Genomic DNA, 15,359 nt, shown 5'->3' with positions numbered 1-15,359 from the left:
TCACCCACATGAATGGTCCCACTATAAATTTATGCAAAAGCAGCAGAACTTTATTTAACTCTCTGAAATGCCTTGTCCCTTAGAATTGAATAATAGGGATTCTTACCCTAGTAGTAAAGGGTAAACTGGGAATAAAACCTTTGACTAAGACAGAGGCTTTACCATTAGAAAACACAGCACCTACAATGGTAAGTAGGGCCATATTGGATCCCACTGTGGCGGCATTCTGCCCTCTGTCCCTTGCATTGCCCCCAACAAGTACTTTTTAGGAGAAGGTGCCATCCAGCCCAGTCTCCAATGACTAGGCATTTTCCACCAACCTCTCATCTTTCTCCACTAATATCCCAGTATGAGGCTCATCTGTGTGGAGTTATCCAAATATTTTGGGAATGACATACATTTTTCACCAGTTTATAGAGCTCAGCACTTTCAGCAAATTCAAAGTCATCTGAGTTAAAATGCTATTTTTTTTCTTTCTCTGACAGGTTTGAGATTGAAATTGAGCCTCTGTTTGCCAGCATTGCCCTCTACGATGTTAAAGAAAGGAAAAAAGTAAGGAAGCAAAAAACACGCCCCCCTGGGGTCACACTTATTGCTCATGATTTGGGGGGTTCATGTTTTTCAGATCTCACTTCTCTGCAGCAAAAACACACAAGGCAATTTAAGTACATTTTTGACAAGCTCGGATATATATGTAATGTCACCTCTGTTTGGGAGTTTTTGCACTGTGAGATAATCTCGTCACGGACAGTGAGGACCATGAGGTGAAGACCTCACTGAATGTGATGTCCTTTTAATGAAAAAGACTTTGAGTACCTCAGCCTCTTCTCCAGGAGAGTTTTACTGCTTAGTCACTTTGTGAACCCCGGAGGAGGACAGAAACAACACAGCCACAAAGGACACTGTTGCCCCTTTGACCTGTAACCTCTCTGTATTTAAGGAAGTGTGTATCTCTTGGATAAATGTTCTTAACAGCTGAGGTTTACATCAGCTAGGGTAGGTTTACTGCTAAAACTGCTAACTCCTAAATTTCAAAGTGTAAGGTAGTAATTGTCCCGCCTGAGTGGGTGTCAGAGATCTCCTGGAGGACTTTGACGTCCCAGATGCTGGGCTCCCCTCAGAGCGTCAGACTCCAGAGGTCCAGGGGGAGCCTGAGAATCTGCATTTCTAACAGCTTCCCTGGTAATGCTGAAGCTGCCGTGCAGGGGACCACATTTGGAGAACTTCTGGTTTAAAAAAGAAGTTTCTGTCTTGGTTTCTTAGCAATCCGGGTTGGCGTGGGGTGGGGTGCGGTGTGGTGTTAGCTCAGCAGAGGTCTGCCGTTCCGTCGTTCTAGAACCCCTGCTGGCAGAGCTCCACCATCTTCGTATGCACCCTCCCTAAGCCAGTCTTGTCCCTGACACTGTATCCCCCCAAAAGGGAAAAGATGGGTGGGGGAGGGCTGGAAGTGTTTCATTTGTTAGTTTGTTGAAGTGCAGGGGACATACACTCTTATACTAGTTTTGAGTATACGACACAGGGATTTGACAGTTCTATACATTCGACAACACTCACCCCCCCTACCTGTCGTTACCAGCTGAGTGACACAACCCCTGTGCTCACAGTTCATTGGACAGAACCTAGTCACATGCTCACCCCACCTGCAAAGGATGCTGGTAAATGTAGTTTCTGCTGGGTAGCCAGTTCTCAGCTACGACTCTTAGCGATGAAAGGGAGACCCAACTACCCAGTGGCTCTTAACTAACACGGCACTGGTGAGCCCGGCAGTGCGTGGCCTGTCCTGCTCTTGCTCGGAATCTCGAATGGGGCCTCACCACCTGCAACATGAGAAACACTCTTGAACTGACTTCCTTCCCAGGTTAGCCAGTGAGAGTCAAGCTAGAGTCCTCGCTGTGAGCTACCCTCGCTCGTGGCTCTGTGCGCTCTGAGACCTTTCTCAGGTTTCTCTGTGCTGTGCTCTCTCTACAGTGAACTGTCACCCTCCAGCTCTGCCCATCTGTCCCTATCCAGGGACCCTCCGTGTCACGTGCCTCCTGACCGCCGTCCCCCCACCAGATGTGATCTCCCACCCACTGGAGCTTCCCCCGTGCTCTTCTGTACGCGTGCGGTCCCTTATCTCTAGCTCCTACTAGTTAGTGGCACAATTGCCTTTTTCCTCATTCTTGACTGTAAACTGACTGGGGGGCAGAGACAATTTCTTGCTCTCCTTTGCCGCAGTGCCCAACACATCATTAGTATTCAAGAAATACGGTTGGGATAATAAAAATGCAAATGTTTTGAGGAACATCTCTCAAACAGCTCCAAGACATCTGGAAATTGCGACAAAATGCGTATCGGATTTTTCCACCACCACTGGTCATAAAGACCCTTATTCCTTATTCCAACATTTCTTCGTGGATTCCTTACCTTTTAAACACACGTAGACCAGGAGAACAGCAGGGGTGACTTCTTTTTTGCCGTGCTCCTTGTTTACAGATCTCAGAAAATTTTCACTGTGACCTGAATTCTGACCAGTTCAAAGGCTTCCTGCGTGCTCACACGCCCTCCATGGCTCCCTCAAGTCAGGCGAGATCTGCAGTCTTCTCGGTCACCTACCCATCCTCCGACATCTACCTGGTAGTCAAGGTAATTGAACATGGGCTGGCTTGCACATTCTGCATTCGGAAGCTCACCTCGTTGTCTTATTCCCAGAGCGTGTGTGGTGTGGAAGAGAAGTCAGAACGGGTCCACATGTTCTCTGAGAGAGTCACTTTGTTCACTTTGTTTTATGTTCAACTGGCCCCTTTTCCTTTCCAAGCAAATCCTGTATCCCATGCTAGCACAACTCTGGGTTTGGGAGTCATACACTCTTGGTTTTGAATCCCGGCTTTGAAACTTTGTAGCTATAAGACTTTGGGTGATTATCTAACCTTGCCGAGACTTTGTTTCCTTATGTGTAAAGTGGAGGTTATAATAGTGGCCCCAGTGGGCAGTTGTGATTGCAGAAGAAAGCCTGGCCCATTACAGGTGGCCCCCCCAGAACGTGGGAGGCTACTGTGGAGGAAATCTTGGAGAGAGTTCCCTAATACTGTTCATGTTCTTCTTGACACCTGTAGAGAAATGGTCCCAAGTCCAGGCTTTGACAATTTAAGGTGTGGCCTGTGGTTTCCAAATTTCACTCTCCCTTTGTATCACCGTGTCACAGACTATGACTATGTGTGGTACAACTCAAAATATGTGGGACAATTCCAAGTAGAAGGACTTTTGATGTAAGAAAACCAGAGGCTTTCTCTGCACACCAGAATGACTGGTTAGAGGTTAACAATGAACATTTGGTATTTTACTTAGCTTAAGCCAAATATTTAGTTTTATTGACTATTTACCCCAAAATTGTAAAATAATAATAATAACAATAATAATAATAATTCAGATTTTTGATTTCACATCCATGCAGAGTTCCAGGCTCGGAACATTTTCTAGTTAGTGCAGTGTTTTACTTCCAGGATCCCAGTGATTACCCCATGATCCCGAGAGAGCCACCTAGAGATTCCAAGAAATTAAATGACTTACTGATGTCTAATCTCAACAAAGGCTAATGGGACTAACGCCGCTTCTTTTTCTCTTCAACCTCCTGCATTTCCTTGGAGCAGAGGATTGGGAAATTTCAGATCTCTCCTTTTCTTTCTCCCAAACATGGTGGCCACATTTCTGGCCAGTCAGATCCTTCACCTGAACCTAAATGGAAGAAGATACTCGACAGGCTGGTGTTCATTCATATTTCCAGCCAGTTAGCCAAGTGAAAAGCTGCCCCGTTCCTTGCCTTTCAGTTTCTTTCCATGTCTGTTAAATCCATAGAAGTGGCCCTAATAGGAAATACAAGGGAGACAATTACAGATAATTTATTCTGTTCATTTATTCATTTTGTGGAAGGTTCTGGTCCCCAACCTGACTTTTACAGCGGCCATATCTCTTTTTTACATTGTAAGCAATAATAAAGAAAATGAGCTTTTCACTTCTTACATATGTCTCGTGGGTTCTGTTTTATAAAATAACTTTTATTGCATTTTTTATTGTAGGCATAATGCATGTTTATGGTTTAAAAATAGAAAATACACATAAGCATTAGGAAGAAGATAAAAATAGCACATAATCTCACCATACAAAGATAACTACTGTTAACATTTGCTGTGTATCTACTATCATCCTTTAGCTCAGCTTTTATGATTTTTTCTTTTTTTACAAAACTGTGTAGTACTCTTCATGCTAATTTTTTCACCCTAATTTTTTTTTAATTTATTTATTTGACAGACAGAGATCACAAGTAGACAGAGAGGCAGACAGAGGGAAAGGGGGAAGCAGGCTCCCCGCTGAGCAGAGAGCCCGATGTGGGGCTCGATCCCAGGACCCTGGGATCATGACCCGAGCCGAAGGCAGAGGCTTTAACCCACTGAGCCACCCAGGTGCCCCCCTAATTTTTTAATAAAAAATAGACAGCAGGAGCATCTTCTCCCATCATCAAGTACTGTGACAAAACCTCATCTTGATGGTTGCATTGATGCCATTATATGGGTATAATTCACGAGTTTTGTTTTAATATTATTTTTGTTGGTAGATTGAAAAAGTCCTTCAGCAGGGGGAGATTGGAGATTGTGCTGAACCGTACATGGTTATCAAAGAAGGCGATGGTGGAAAGGTATGACACTTCGGCTGTTACTAAGTGGTGATATCTTAGAATAAGCAGCTATTTTTTGGAAGTTCCACAAAATAGTTAAGTCCATAATATGTTCATAATATGTCCCCATATGAGACACTGATAAATGGTGCCTTAAAAAAGAAGAAAGGGAAGCTGGTCATTGATAACTTTTTAAATAAATAAATTCTTGAATTCAACAAATGACATATGTACCAGTGTCTACAAAGAACTTGGCTAGGACAAAAGCCACATCCTGTTGTCTTGGTTCCAAGGCCCTGACCCAGGTTGGGAAGGCCACAGAGACCTCACGAAACTAAATGGTGCCAGAGCTCTGCTGGGCTTTCTCAACAGTCCCAGCCCATTTCCAAATGTCTTTTTTGGTGTGGTTATTTGGAAATAGGCTGAGACTTCTGTATGTGATAAATTCACTGGGACAGCATAGGTACTGAGCCTGTGAAAAGGACATCTTTTCTCCGCACCCATTTGCAGAGGTTTCCAATGTGACTCTTAAAACATGGCCTTTCTGGAAGAAGGCTTGGCTAATCAGCATCCTGCTCCAGACTCATAAATTTCAAATACGATTTCTTGAACTCAAGGCATTTATTTTTTAAAAACTACCTTCTCTTTTGAACTCAGAAAGAACATCTTGGACATGTTACCAACCTAATAAGGACGTGGTTAACCATTATTGATTTTTCTAGAGTTCCCCAAGGCAGCTTTTGAAAAATAAGCTCTCTTGACAGCTTAGTATTTAATTTGTAAAATGTTTCATTCCAGAATTTTGTTGTGCAGATCCAAGTCTTAGAGCCAGCCCCTAAAAGCACTTGTTGGGTTAGCTGGGATAATGAGACTTGGACTTTTTTTTTTTTAAAGCTGAAGGTATATTTAATAATCGAATGTTGACTTTCTTTTAACTCTTCGATTTCTGATCTGTATGCTCTTGTCAGCGAGAATCCTAGCCTGAGTCGTATCATTCTCCTGCCCATTCACTCTTTTTAATTAGTAGGGTAGGGACTTTGGAAATGGCTGTCATATCCATGGCAGAGACTGTTGACTTGATGCTGGTGCCATATTGTTTGTTTCTGCTTGTGTCTTTCCACTTTCCTCTAGAGTAAAGAAAAGATTGAAAAACTAAAACTTCAAGCTGAAGCCTTCTGCCAGCGTTTGGGGAAATACCGGATGCCTTTTGCCTGGGCTCCCATAAGCTTAACAAGTTTCTTCAATGTCTCTACCCTGGACAGGGAGGTAACCGATGTGGAGTCCATGGTTGGTAAGATTTTTCAACTGCAGTGGGAAGGGGAGGGGTCCCCAGTGCACTGACTCTGAGGTCAGGGGCTTAGGAACGGGGGCTCAGAGTGCAGTAAGGTGTGGAGAGTAGGAACCGAGAAGGTAAATAGAATGAAACACTTTATGACTGACTTACAAATGCTTGATTGGATGGTGATCCCCAAAACAATTACTATGAACATTTGTGGAACTTAAATATACTCTTAGAGTAAGACTTTTGGTTGGAATTTTCTGGACGCTTTGACATAAAAAGTTATTTTCAGTATACTGAACTATAAAAAGTTAACTATAAAAAATTAACTATATTAAACTATATTATATATAGTTTAATATAGTTATATATATAACTATATATATAATATATATTATATATTATATATATTATATATATATAATATATTATATAATAATAATTTATTATTATTATAAATATATATAATATATTATATATATTATTATATATAATATATATATTATATATAATAATATATAATATATATATTATAATATATATAATATATAATATATAATTATATAATATATAATATATAATATATAATTATATATATAATAATATATAATATATATATTATATATAATATATATATTATATATATATAATATAATATAGTTATATATATAACTATATTATATATAAAATTAACTATAAAAAGTTAATTTTCAGTAGCTGCCTCCCTTTCAAAGTAAAAATTTTGAAATAACAAAGTGCAGTAACTATCTATAGTGGCTTAAACAATGCCACCATGGTTGGCTCTAACAGCCTTCAAAAAACAAAACTCAGGTTTCTCAGCAAAATTTCCAGTCCCTTCAAAAAAAAATTTTTTTTTTTTTTTTTTTTGCCTAGTGTAATGAAAAAGTAGATGCCGAAAGGACATTTCTGTTACTGTTCCAACTTATTTAGTGTATTTCTCCTTTTCATCACCTCTCCCTGGATCTGAGTCATTAACTTCCCGAACAGTTTGGGTATGGAAGTGTCCAGGAGGGTTCAGAGTTCTCGAGCTGACCCACCCAGCCTGTGATGGAGAGTCTTTTGTCCTGAGTGTCTCTGTGCTCAGCAAATACGTGAGGCTGTTCACTTTCCACTTGTTCCCACGCCCTGCCTTTTCCCAAACGCCGCCCTTAATGGGGAACCGGAGGGAAAGGTATGTTATCATTGCGGCTGCTCCTCTGGAATTATTGCTGTGAATTACCAGTCAGAACTGCTGGGTTATTTCTGATTTACCAACAACAAACCTCATTCAAGTGCATCCTGACCTTCACACCACAATAAGTGGGTTTTTTTTTTTTTTCATGCCAACTTCTGTGTAGACCCAGGTAGCCTCATTTGAAAAGAATTACGCACAGACTTTAGAGGGGACCATAAACTGGGTAATTTAGCCATAGGGTAATGTCCAGGTCATGGATAAATTAACCTGACTGTAGGGGCTGTTTCTCAAGAAGCAACCAGAAAATGCAGTGTTTAATACTGGGGCAGTATGGCAAGTTTAGGCGGGCAGTGGAAGCAAGAAGTTCCTATTCAGGGGCACCTGGGTGGCTCAGTCAGTTAAGCATCTCCCTTCCGCTCATGTCACGTTCCCAGGGTCCTGGGATCAAGCCCCACATCGGGCTCCTCGCTCAGCAGGGAGTCTGTTTCTCCCTCTCCCTCTGTCGTTCCGCCGGCTCTCCCTCTCTCTTAAATAAATAGATAAAATCCTAAAAACAAAAATAAAAACTTCCCATTCGGCATCCCAGCAAGAATTAAGGGTAAGAGAATATTCATAGAGTGGGCTTGGCAACATTAGAGTTCGAAGCAATTTGACCGTTCACAGTGGAACCCCTTAATTTTGCCGTATAAAACCAACAAGGTGCCCACCTCAATCCCAAAAGGGGATAACAGATAACTAAGCAGAGTATCGGGGTCCCAGCCCAGGTATGGGTGTGACTCAGGGTTCTAATCCCTATTGGACAGGTCAGCCAAGGACCCCCCTTCTGCTGCCTGGTGCCCACAGGGACAGCAGAAGAACGCTCAGATTCAGAACGCACACGAGCTAACCCTGGCACCTTTGGGTCACAGTCCCAAACGCCTTCAGGGGCATTCGACTTCAGGCCTTTCCCAGTGGGATGCAAATGTAAAAATAAAACAAAAGCAAACAGTGTCGGCTCAATAAAGCTTCTCTGCAGACCCAGTTCTGGCTGCGGTGCTGGGCCCAGCTGGGGGCCTGCCCTGATCTCCATTGGGAGGGGACTGCAGCTGTGCATGGCTTCCCCAGTCTGGTCAGAGGAAGACGAGGGGCTCCCACAGGGGGACTGAGGAAGGCGAGGCCAGTGGAAGGAAATTTTCATCCAAAACAAGGATGGCCACTGGCCATGTTCTCGTTTCATGACTTTAAACTTCTCTTTCATGTACGCTGAAATGAAGAAAACATTGGTGTCAACTATGCTCCAATAATACATTTTTTAAAACCTGTCTTTGATATGATAAAGGTCATGACTGTTGTGTATTCGCACAGAAAGACATGTTTTCAAATAACAGTCGTCTTCCTTACAGGGAGAGGCTCCGTGGGTGAGCGGAGAACTCTGTCCCAGACTAGAAGGCTTTCTGAAAGAGCCCTCTCCTTGGAGGAAAATGGGGTTGGATCCAACTACAAGACCACCACCATGACCGTCAACAGCTTTTTCAAGCAGGTATTTCTTCCCGTTCCATTGGGTCTGAACTTCTCCCCTGAGTGGTATGGGTGTTGGAGCCCAAAGGGGAAGTATATGTAATGATTAAGGGAGCAAGTTAGTTAACCTCATCAATCCTCCGTGTCATGATCAGCAAAACAGAAACGACAGTGCTTGCTTCGTGGGGCAGGTGGGAGTGTTAGATGGCCTGAGGTGTGGAAAGCTCTTCTCAAAGAGCCTGGGGTATAGCAAGGGCTAAATGAGTGTTGGCTCATTTCATTGACAGAAGGTTTTGTTCCCACTAAGGCAAGCCCTCCTCTTTGAACAATCATAGTCAAGTTCATAATCAAATCAGTTCATTTATTGGGCTATTGAGAGCATCTGGCCGAAACATCCCTTTCCCCTTCGTCTTGGGCTTTCCCAGCCCAGCTGTGGTCCTTCTCACCCCTAAACCATCTGTAGGCTTTCCACATTCCTGCCACATTTATTTCCTCATAGAGGGTGACCATTGCGGACCTTTCTCTTTATTAGTTCAATAGACAATCAAGGTTATTTAAAAACCAGACAACTTCTGAGAGTAACCACGTTCATAGAGACAGAAAGTAGACTGATGGGTGCCAGAGGCAAGAGGAAGAGGGGAATGGGGAGTTGTTGTTTAATAGATACGGAGCTTCGGTTTTGGGAGATGGACGAGTTCCAGAGATCAGTTATACAACACTGTGAATGCCCTTGGCCCTAATCACTGTGTGTTCAGAAGGGGATACGATGGTGCTGTTCTTAGTAGGTCTATGGTACTACAAACACATTTGACTTAGACCTGGTTTGACTCTGACTTGGAAGAGTTTCCAAAGCTCAAGCTGTCTTCACGAAGCAGTTCAGGGGCCTCTCGACAATCCCAAATGCAAAAGGGATGCTGGGGGTGGGAGGTGTGCTGCATGCCCATAGAAGTAGCGTGGGGCTGAAGAGTTTCTGTTTGGGATCTAGCCCTTTCTCTTGTATTACCTTGTGGGGATGAGGAGCAAAAGTACTTAACTGACTTTTTTTTTTTTTAAAGATTTTATTTATTTACTTGACAGACAGAGATCACAAGTAGGCAGAGAGGCAGGCAGAGAGAGAGGGGGGAAGCAGGCTCCCTGCTGAGCAGAGAGCCCAATGTGGGGCTCGATCCCAGGACCCTAGGATCATGACCTGAGCTGAAGGCAGAGGCTTTAACCCACTGAGCCACCCAGGCGCCCCTTAACTGACTTTTCTTAACTGTACTTGGGAAAAAGACATACCTACCTACTTATCTACCTTAGCTACCTAGCTACCTACCTTCCTGAGCTATTGGATTAGAGCTCTTGCCCTTGAATCCTTGGCAGAGTATGTGGCCCATATTGGCACCTGGAGAGTAGTGTTTGTGCTTAGCCTTCTTGTTGGAGACAAATCTGAAGAAAAGGAGGATAGGAAAAATACAGAAAGATGCTTTCTCTTTCTTTAAATGTTTGAAGAAGGAAGTAATCATATTCTGTATTGTTTCAGAGAGCGAAACAAGCATTAGTGGATTTAAGTTACAGGCGAAGAAACTTTTGGCCTAGATTTGTATGGGTCAAGCAGGCTTCCTTAGAATGTAGTAGGAGGGTTTTTGTTGAGACAGTAAGTTGGGAGCCGTACAGAAGGAATGTATTTTCCTTGTAAAATGTGTCCTTATTGTATTATACTTATCTTTCATTCAGTCATCTCATGTAATTGCATTATGGTCAGTCTCTTGTTTCTTGTCCCTGCAACGTCCCTAGAAGCAAGTTTTAATTGTCTGGCTTAGCCTGTGACAGACCAAATGGACAAATCAACCTGTAGAGTAGTAGCACTTACCAGACACTCAGACCCAGAAGCACTCTTCTGAATGTTTTTGGTTTAGTACCCTATGTGTTCCTCCAAGTAGTGTTTTGAGGTGGGGTCTATTACTATCCTGTTTTGCAAACAAACAAAGAAGCATAGGGAATGAAAGGCAGGATACAGAAGAATTACATAACATAACTGATGAGGCATATCAAGTTGATGCCCTGAAATTCCAATCCTGAAAAGAATGGGTGCTCCTTCTTTTCAAGTATCCATGCAGCAGTCTTTATTTTTATTTTATTTTACTTTCTTTTGTTTTACTTTATTTTATTTTATTATACTCTATTTTATTTTATTTTATTTATTTGCTTTCCTCACAACAAGTGTGCTACTTAATCCCCATCAGCCACTTCCCCCCTCCCCCCACCCACTTCCCCTCTGGTAGCCGTCCGTTTGCTCTCTATAGTCAAGAGTCTGTTCCTTGGTTTGCCTCTTTTCTTCCCCTTGTATTTCTTGTCTTGTTTCTTAAATTCCACATACGAGTGAAATCACAGGGCCTTTATCTTTCTCTGACTGACTTACTTTGCTTAGCAGGATACTCTCTGGCTCCATCCACGTCGCTGCAAATGACAAGATTTCATTCTTTTTTATGGCTGAGTAGTATTCCACTGTGTGTATATATACGCATAATCTTTATCCATTCATCTTTTGCTGGACACTTGAACCGCTTCCCTGATTTAGATACTGTAAATAATGCTGTTATAAGCGTAGGAGCACATGTATCCTTTTAAATTAGTTTTTATATCCTTTGGGTAAATACCCAGTAGTTCAAATACTGGATCATAGGGAAGTTCTGTTTTTAACTTATTTGAGGAAACAGCATAGTTTTCGCAGTGGCTACACCAGTTTGCATTCCCACCCACAGTGCACGAGGTTCCTTTTTCCCACATCCTTGCCAACATTTTTTTTTTCTTGTGTTTTTGATTTTAGACATTCTGACCAGTGTGAGGTGGTGTCTCATTGTGGCTTTGATTTGCATTTCCCTGAAGATGTGTGAGGTTGAGCATCTTTTCATGTGTCCATTGGCCATCTGGTTGTCTTCTTTGGAAAAACGTCTCTTCCTGTCTTCTGCCCATTTTTTGATTAGACTGTTTGTTTCTTGGGTGTTGAATTTTATAAGTTCTTTATCCTGGATACTAACCCTTTATCAGATATGTGATTTGCAAAGAGCTCCCATTCAGTATAGACTGTCTTCTAGTTTTGTTGATGGTTCCCTTCACTGTGCAGAAGCTTTTCAGTTTGATGTGGTCCCGATAGCGAGCCTTTGTTCCCCTTGCCTCAAGAGCATATCTAGGAAGATGTTGCTACAGCCAATGTCAGTGAAATGACTGCCTGTGTGTTCTTCAAAGATGTTTATGGCTTCAAGTCTCACATTTAGGTCTTTAATCCATTTTGAGTTTATTTTTTGTGTGTGGTGTGAGGGAATGGTCCAGTTTCATTCTTCTGCGTGTGGCTGTCCAATTTTCCCAACACCATTTGTTGAAGAGACTGTCTTTTCCCCATTGGACATTCATTCCTCCTTTGCTGAAGGTCTATTGACCATATAATTGTGGGTTTATTCCTGGGCTTTCTATTCTGTTCCATTGATACGTGTATCTGGGAAGGAATATTTGACAAGAGGTTGAACTAAATTATTTCAGCAGTGGCTATAGTCATGATTCCTATGAAAACAATGTCAGAATAAAACTTAAGGATCAAGGTCTTCCTGGAAATCATTGACCCTCACCCCAGGAGCCAGTGATGTCTCTGCATTAACCCTGAGTTCTCTTTTTGCAGGAGGGGGATCGCCTCAGTGACGAAGACTTATTCAAGTTTCTGGCTGACTACAAGAGATCTTCATCCTTACAGAGAAGAGTCAAGTCGATTCCAGGTGTGAACGGCTTGTCTTTTCCTCTCTAGCTGTCCCAAGGCCATGGATGAGTAGACACACTTTCGGTCTAATGCTACAGTTTATAAAATAATGTTTGTGGGGCGCCTGGGTGGCTCAGTGGGTTAAAGCCTCTGCCTTCGGCTCAGGTCATGATCCCAGGGTCCTGGGACATGCCTGCCTCTCTGCCTACTTGTGATCTCTCTCTGTCAAATAAATAAAATCTTTAAAAAATAATAATAATATTTGCTAAGTGAAATGTGGGATTTTGCCTCAGGAGGGAAGAGTCTGAATTGGTCTACGTTTTTGGAAAATCTGTTAATATTTCTATTTCTATTAAAGGAGCATTATGCTTTAGATCTGGCTTCTGAGATAATCAGATAATAGTTTGAACAGAGCAGCATCTTTTATCAAATAAAATATTATATGAAACTCTTAGTGCAAAAAGAAAAGTGAGAGTGAGGTGCATTGGTAGAAGCTGAGAACATCTTCCTCTTTATCAGTTTAATAGGTCCCAAGGCACCAGGGAACCCAGTTTGAAAACCACCAATTGTTAACTATGTGCTATTATAATGTGGTATTTTTCGAAGGAAGCTTAAAGATCCATTTTTTCTCATTGTATTGTATTCCTTGCTCTTTAATTTCTAGAAACTAGAAAATTTTTTTTAATTTCTAGAAACTAAATCTCAAAAGTTATCAAAACATGATTTTTTTTTCCAACTAGAGGAAATGAGCTAGGAATTCCAAAACTCTTACACTCCCACAACTCATCCTTTCTTTCATAAAAGAAATACGACACAACAGTCTTTCTTGATTCCCGTGTGACATGACTGCGTTTTTGCTGAAATAGTCCTGTTTTCCCTCTTTAGGCTTGTTCAGACTGGAAATTTCCCCAGCTCCAGAGATCATCAGTGGCTCTCTCACTCCTGAAATGCTGCCAGTGAAACCTTTTCCTGAAAACCGGCCACGTCCACACAAAGAGATTTTGGAATTCCCAATCCGGGAAGTCTACGTCCCTCATACTGTGTACAGGTAAGAAACTTAGGCTCGTGGGAAACCGTGGAACCCACATGTAGAGTTGTGCTTGGAGACTGCTCTCACTATCCTTCAACCGATCTTCTTACTTCCTAAATTTGGGTTTGAAAATGAAATATGTTTACATAACTGTGGATAATGGTGAGGTTCAATTTCTAAAAATGGTTTATCTAATTTTATTTAACCAGAACGTGTTACTTGAGTCAAAGTTGGAATGTGGGATTACTTTGGACATATTCCTTCCAGAAATGAAATAACGTTCCTAGTCACTACCTTGGCTTCCCTTTGTGTAGAAGGATGTATTAGGCAAAGAGCAACGTGACCAAAAATGCTCTCATTGTCTAAAAGAGAGATTTTTAGCTCAAGACCAAGTCTGTCCTATAACATTTACAGCAATAGTAGACATCTTCATTATGTGTGTTTCCTGATACAATAGCCACTCACTATCTGTGGCTATTCAGCATTTGAGTTGTGGCTAGAGTAATGGAGGAATGGAAATTTTTATTTTATTTGACCTTTCTTGATTTGACTTTAAATCCAAATGCAAGTGGCTGGTGGCTACCATATTGGGCAGAGCAGAGCTAGACAGTAAAGGCCTAAGAGGTTAGGCTGCCTTGGTTTCTTGGTGGCCCTTCATGGAGGGCTGGGAGGGAGCTGGTTCTCACTTATTTTGCCAAAGACATTGCTGCTCACATATTTTAGTTTTTATTTTGAGAAGATTTTTTATTTATTTTATTTTATTTAGATTTTATTTATTTATTTGACAGAGAGATAGAGATCACAAGTAGGCAGAGAGGCAGGCGGGGGGGGGGAGCAGGCTCCCCACTGAGGAGAGAGCCCAATGTGGGGCTCGATCCCAGGACCCTGAGATCATGACCCGAGCCAAAGGCAGAGGCTTATTAACCCACTGAGCCACCCAGGCACCCCTTTTTATATTTTTTTAAAGATTTTATTTATATATTTGAGGGAGATGATGAGCATGAGCTGGGTAGGGGGGGGAAGGGAGAAGCAGACTCCCCACTGAGCAGGGATCCCGACGTGGGGCTCCATCCCAGGACCCTGGGATCATGACCTGAGCAGAAGGCAGATGTTCAACTGACTGAGCCACCCAGGTGCCCCTTGAAAAGATTTTTTATTTTGTTTTATTTTGAAAATTTTGTACTTATTTATTTGACACAGAGATCACAAGTAGGCAGAGAGGCAGGCAGAGGGAGATGGGGAAGCAGCCTCCCTGTTGAGCAGAGAGCCTGATGTGGGGCTTGATCCCAGGACCCCGAGATCATGACCCGAGCCAAAGGCAGTGGCCCAACCCACTGAGCCACCCAGGCGCCCCTGAGAAGATGTTTTAAATTGCAGAGAAGAATGTTATAACCAGTACCTTTTCTCCATCATCCAGAAATGACGTTTGTTTTCTTGCATTTTATACACATACATACATACGTACATTCTTACTGGTTATGTTGAAGTCTCCTTTATCCCCCGTCTCCAGACACAGGCTTCTACCTTGCCTCCCACACACCACGGTTATTATGAAGTTGGATGGTTCCTTTCTTCTGTTTTCTCTGGTCATACCACACACACACACCACGTGAACCCCGAATGGTTTTATTTTTATATTCATTTAAAATGTATATAAATAGCTTTACACTCTGTGTTACACTGTACTTTTCAATACAACAGTATAATTTTTCTTCTTTGGTTATTATTGTGGCTTCGTGAATCCTACTATTTCAATGGGTTATGCTCAGTTACAATCATTATCCTGCATAATTACTCTGATTTTCACAAATCTGACCAAGTTCTTAACAGCTTGTATTTTGGAAATATTGCTATCAATGCAGATAGCACTTAGTCGTGCTTTCGACTGGTATATAGTATTTTGTGTGAAGAGGCCCTGCTTTATTTCTCCATTTCTTATTTTCCTATTGAAGCACGTTTATGTTTTTACCAATTCGG

The 15,359-nt window shown here is 41.9% G+C and overlaps 1 protein-coding gene across 1 annotated transcript in view; it reads left to right on the top strand.

Moving 5' to 3' along the window:
- Nucleotides 1–15,359, top strand: part of DOCK8 (dedicator of cytokinesis 8) — a 203,440-nt gene that overhangs the window by 89,343 nt on the left and 98,738 nt on the right. The window contains exons 8-14 of the mRNA XM_080819435.1: nucleotides 486–552; nucleotides 2,476–2,625; nucleotides 4,592–4,672; nucleotides 5,783–5,942; nucleotides 8,508–8,644; nucleotides 12,278–12,371; nucleotides 13,238–13,400. Of these exons, the coding sequence (XP_080675561.1) occupies nucleotides 486–552; nucleotides 2,476–2,625; nucleotides 4,592–4,672; nucleotides 5,783–5,942; nucleotides 8,508–8,644; nucleotides 12,278–12,371; nucleotides 13,238–13,400 (852 nt within the window). The remainder of the gene's footprint in view (nucleotides 1–485; nucleotides 553–2,475; nucleotides 2,626–4,591; nucleotides 4,673–5,782; nucleotides 5,943–8,507; nucleotides 8,645–12,277; nucleotides 12,372–13,237; nucleotides 13,401–15,359) is intronic.

Source organism: Martes martes (assembly GCF_963455335.1).
Source record: "Martes martes genome assembly, chromosome: 12".
NCBI lineage: Eukaryota > Metazoa > Chordata > Mammalia > Carnivora > Mustelidae > Martes > Martes martes.
The sequence above is the reverse complement of the archived record's forward strand: the minus strand, read 5'-3'. Positions and strand labels throughout refer to the sequence as shown.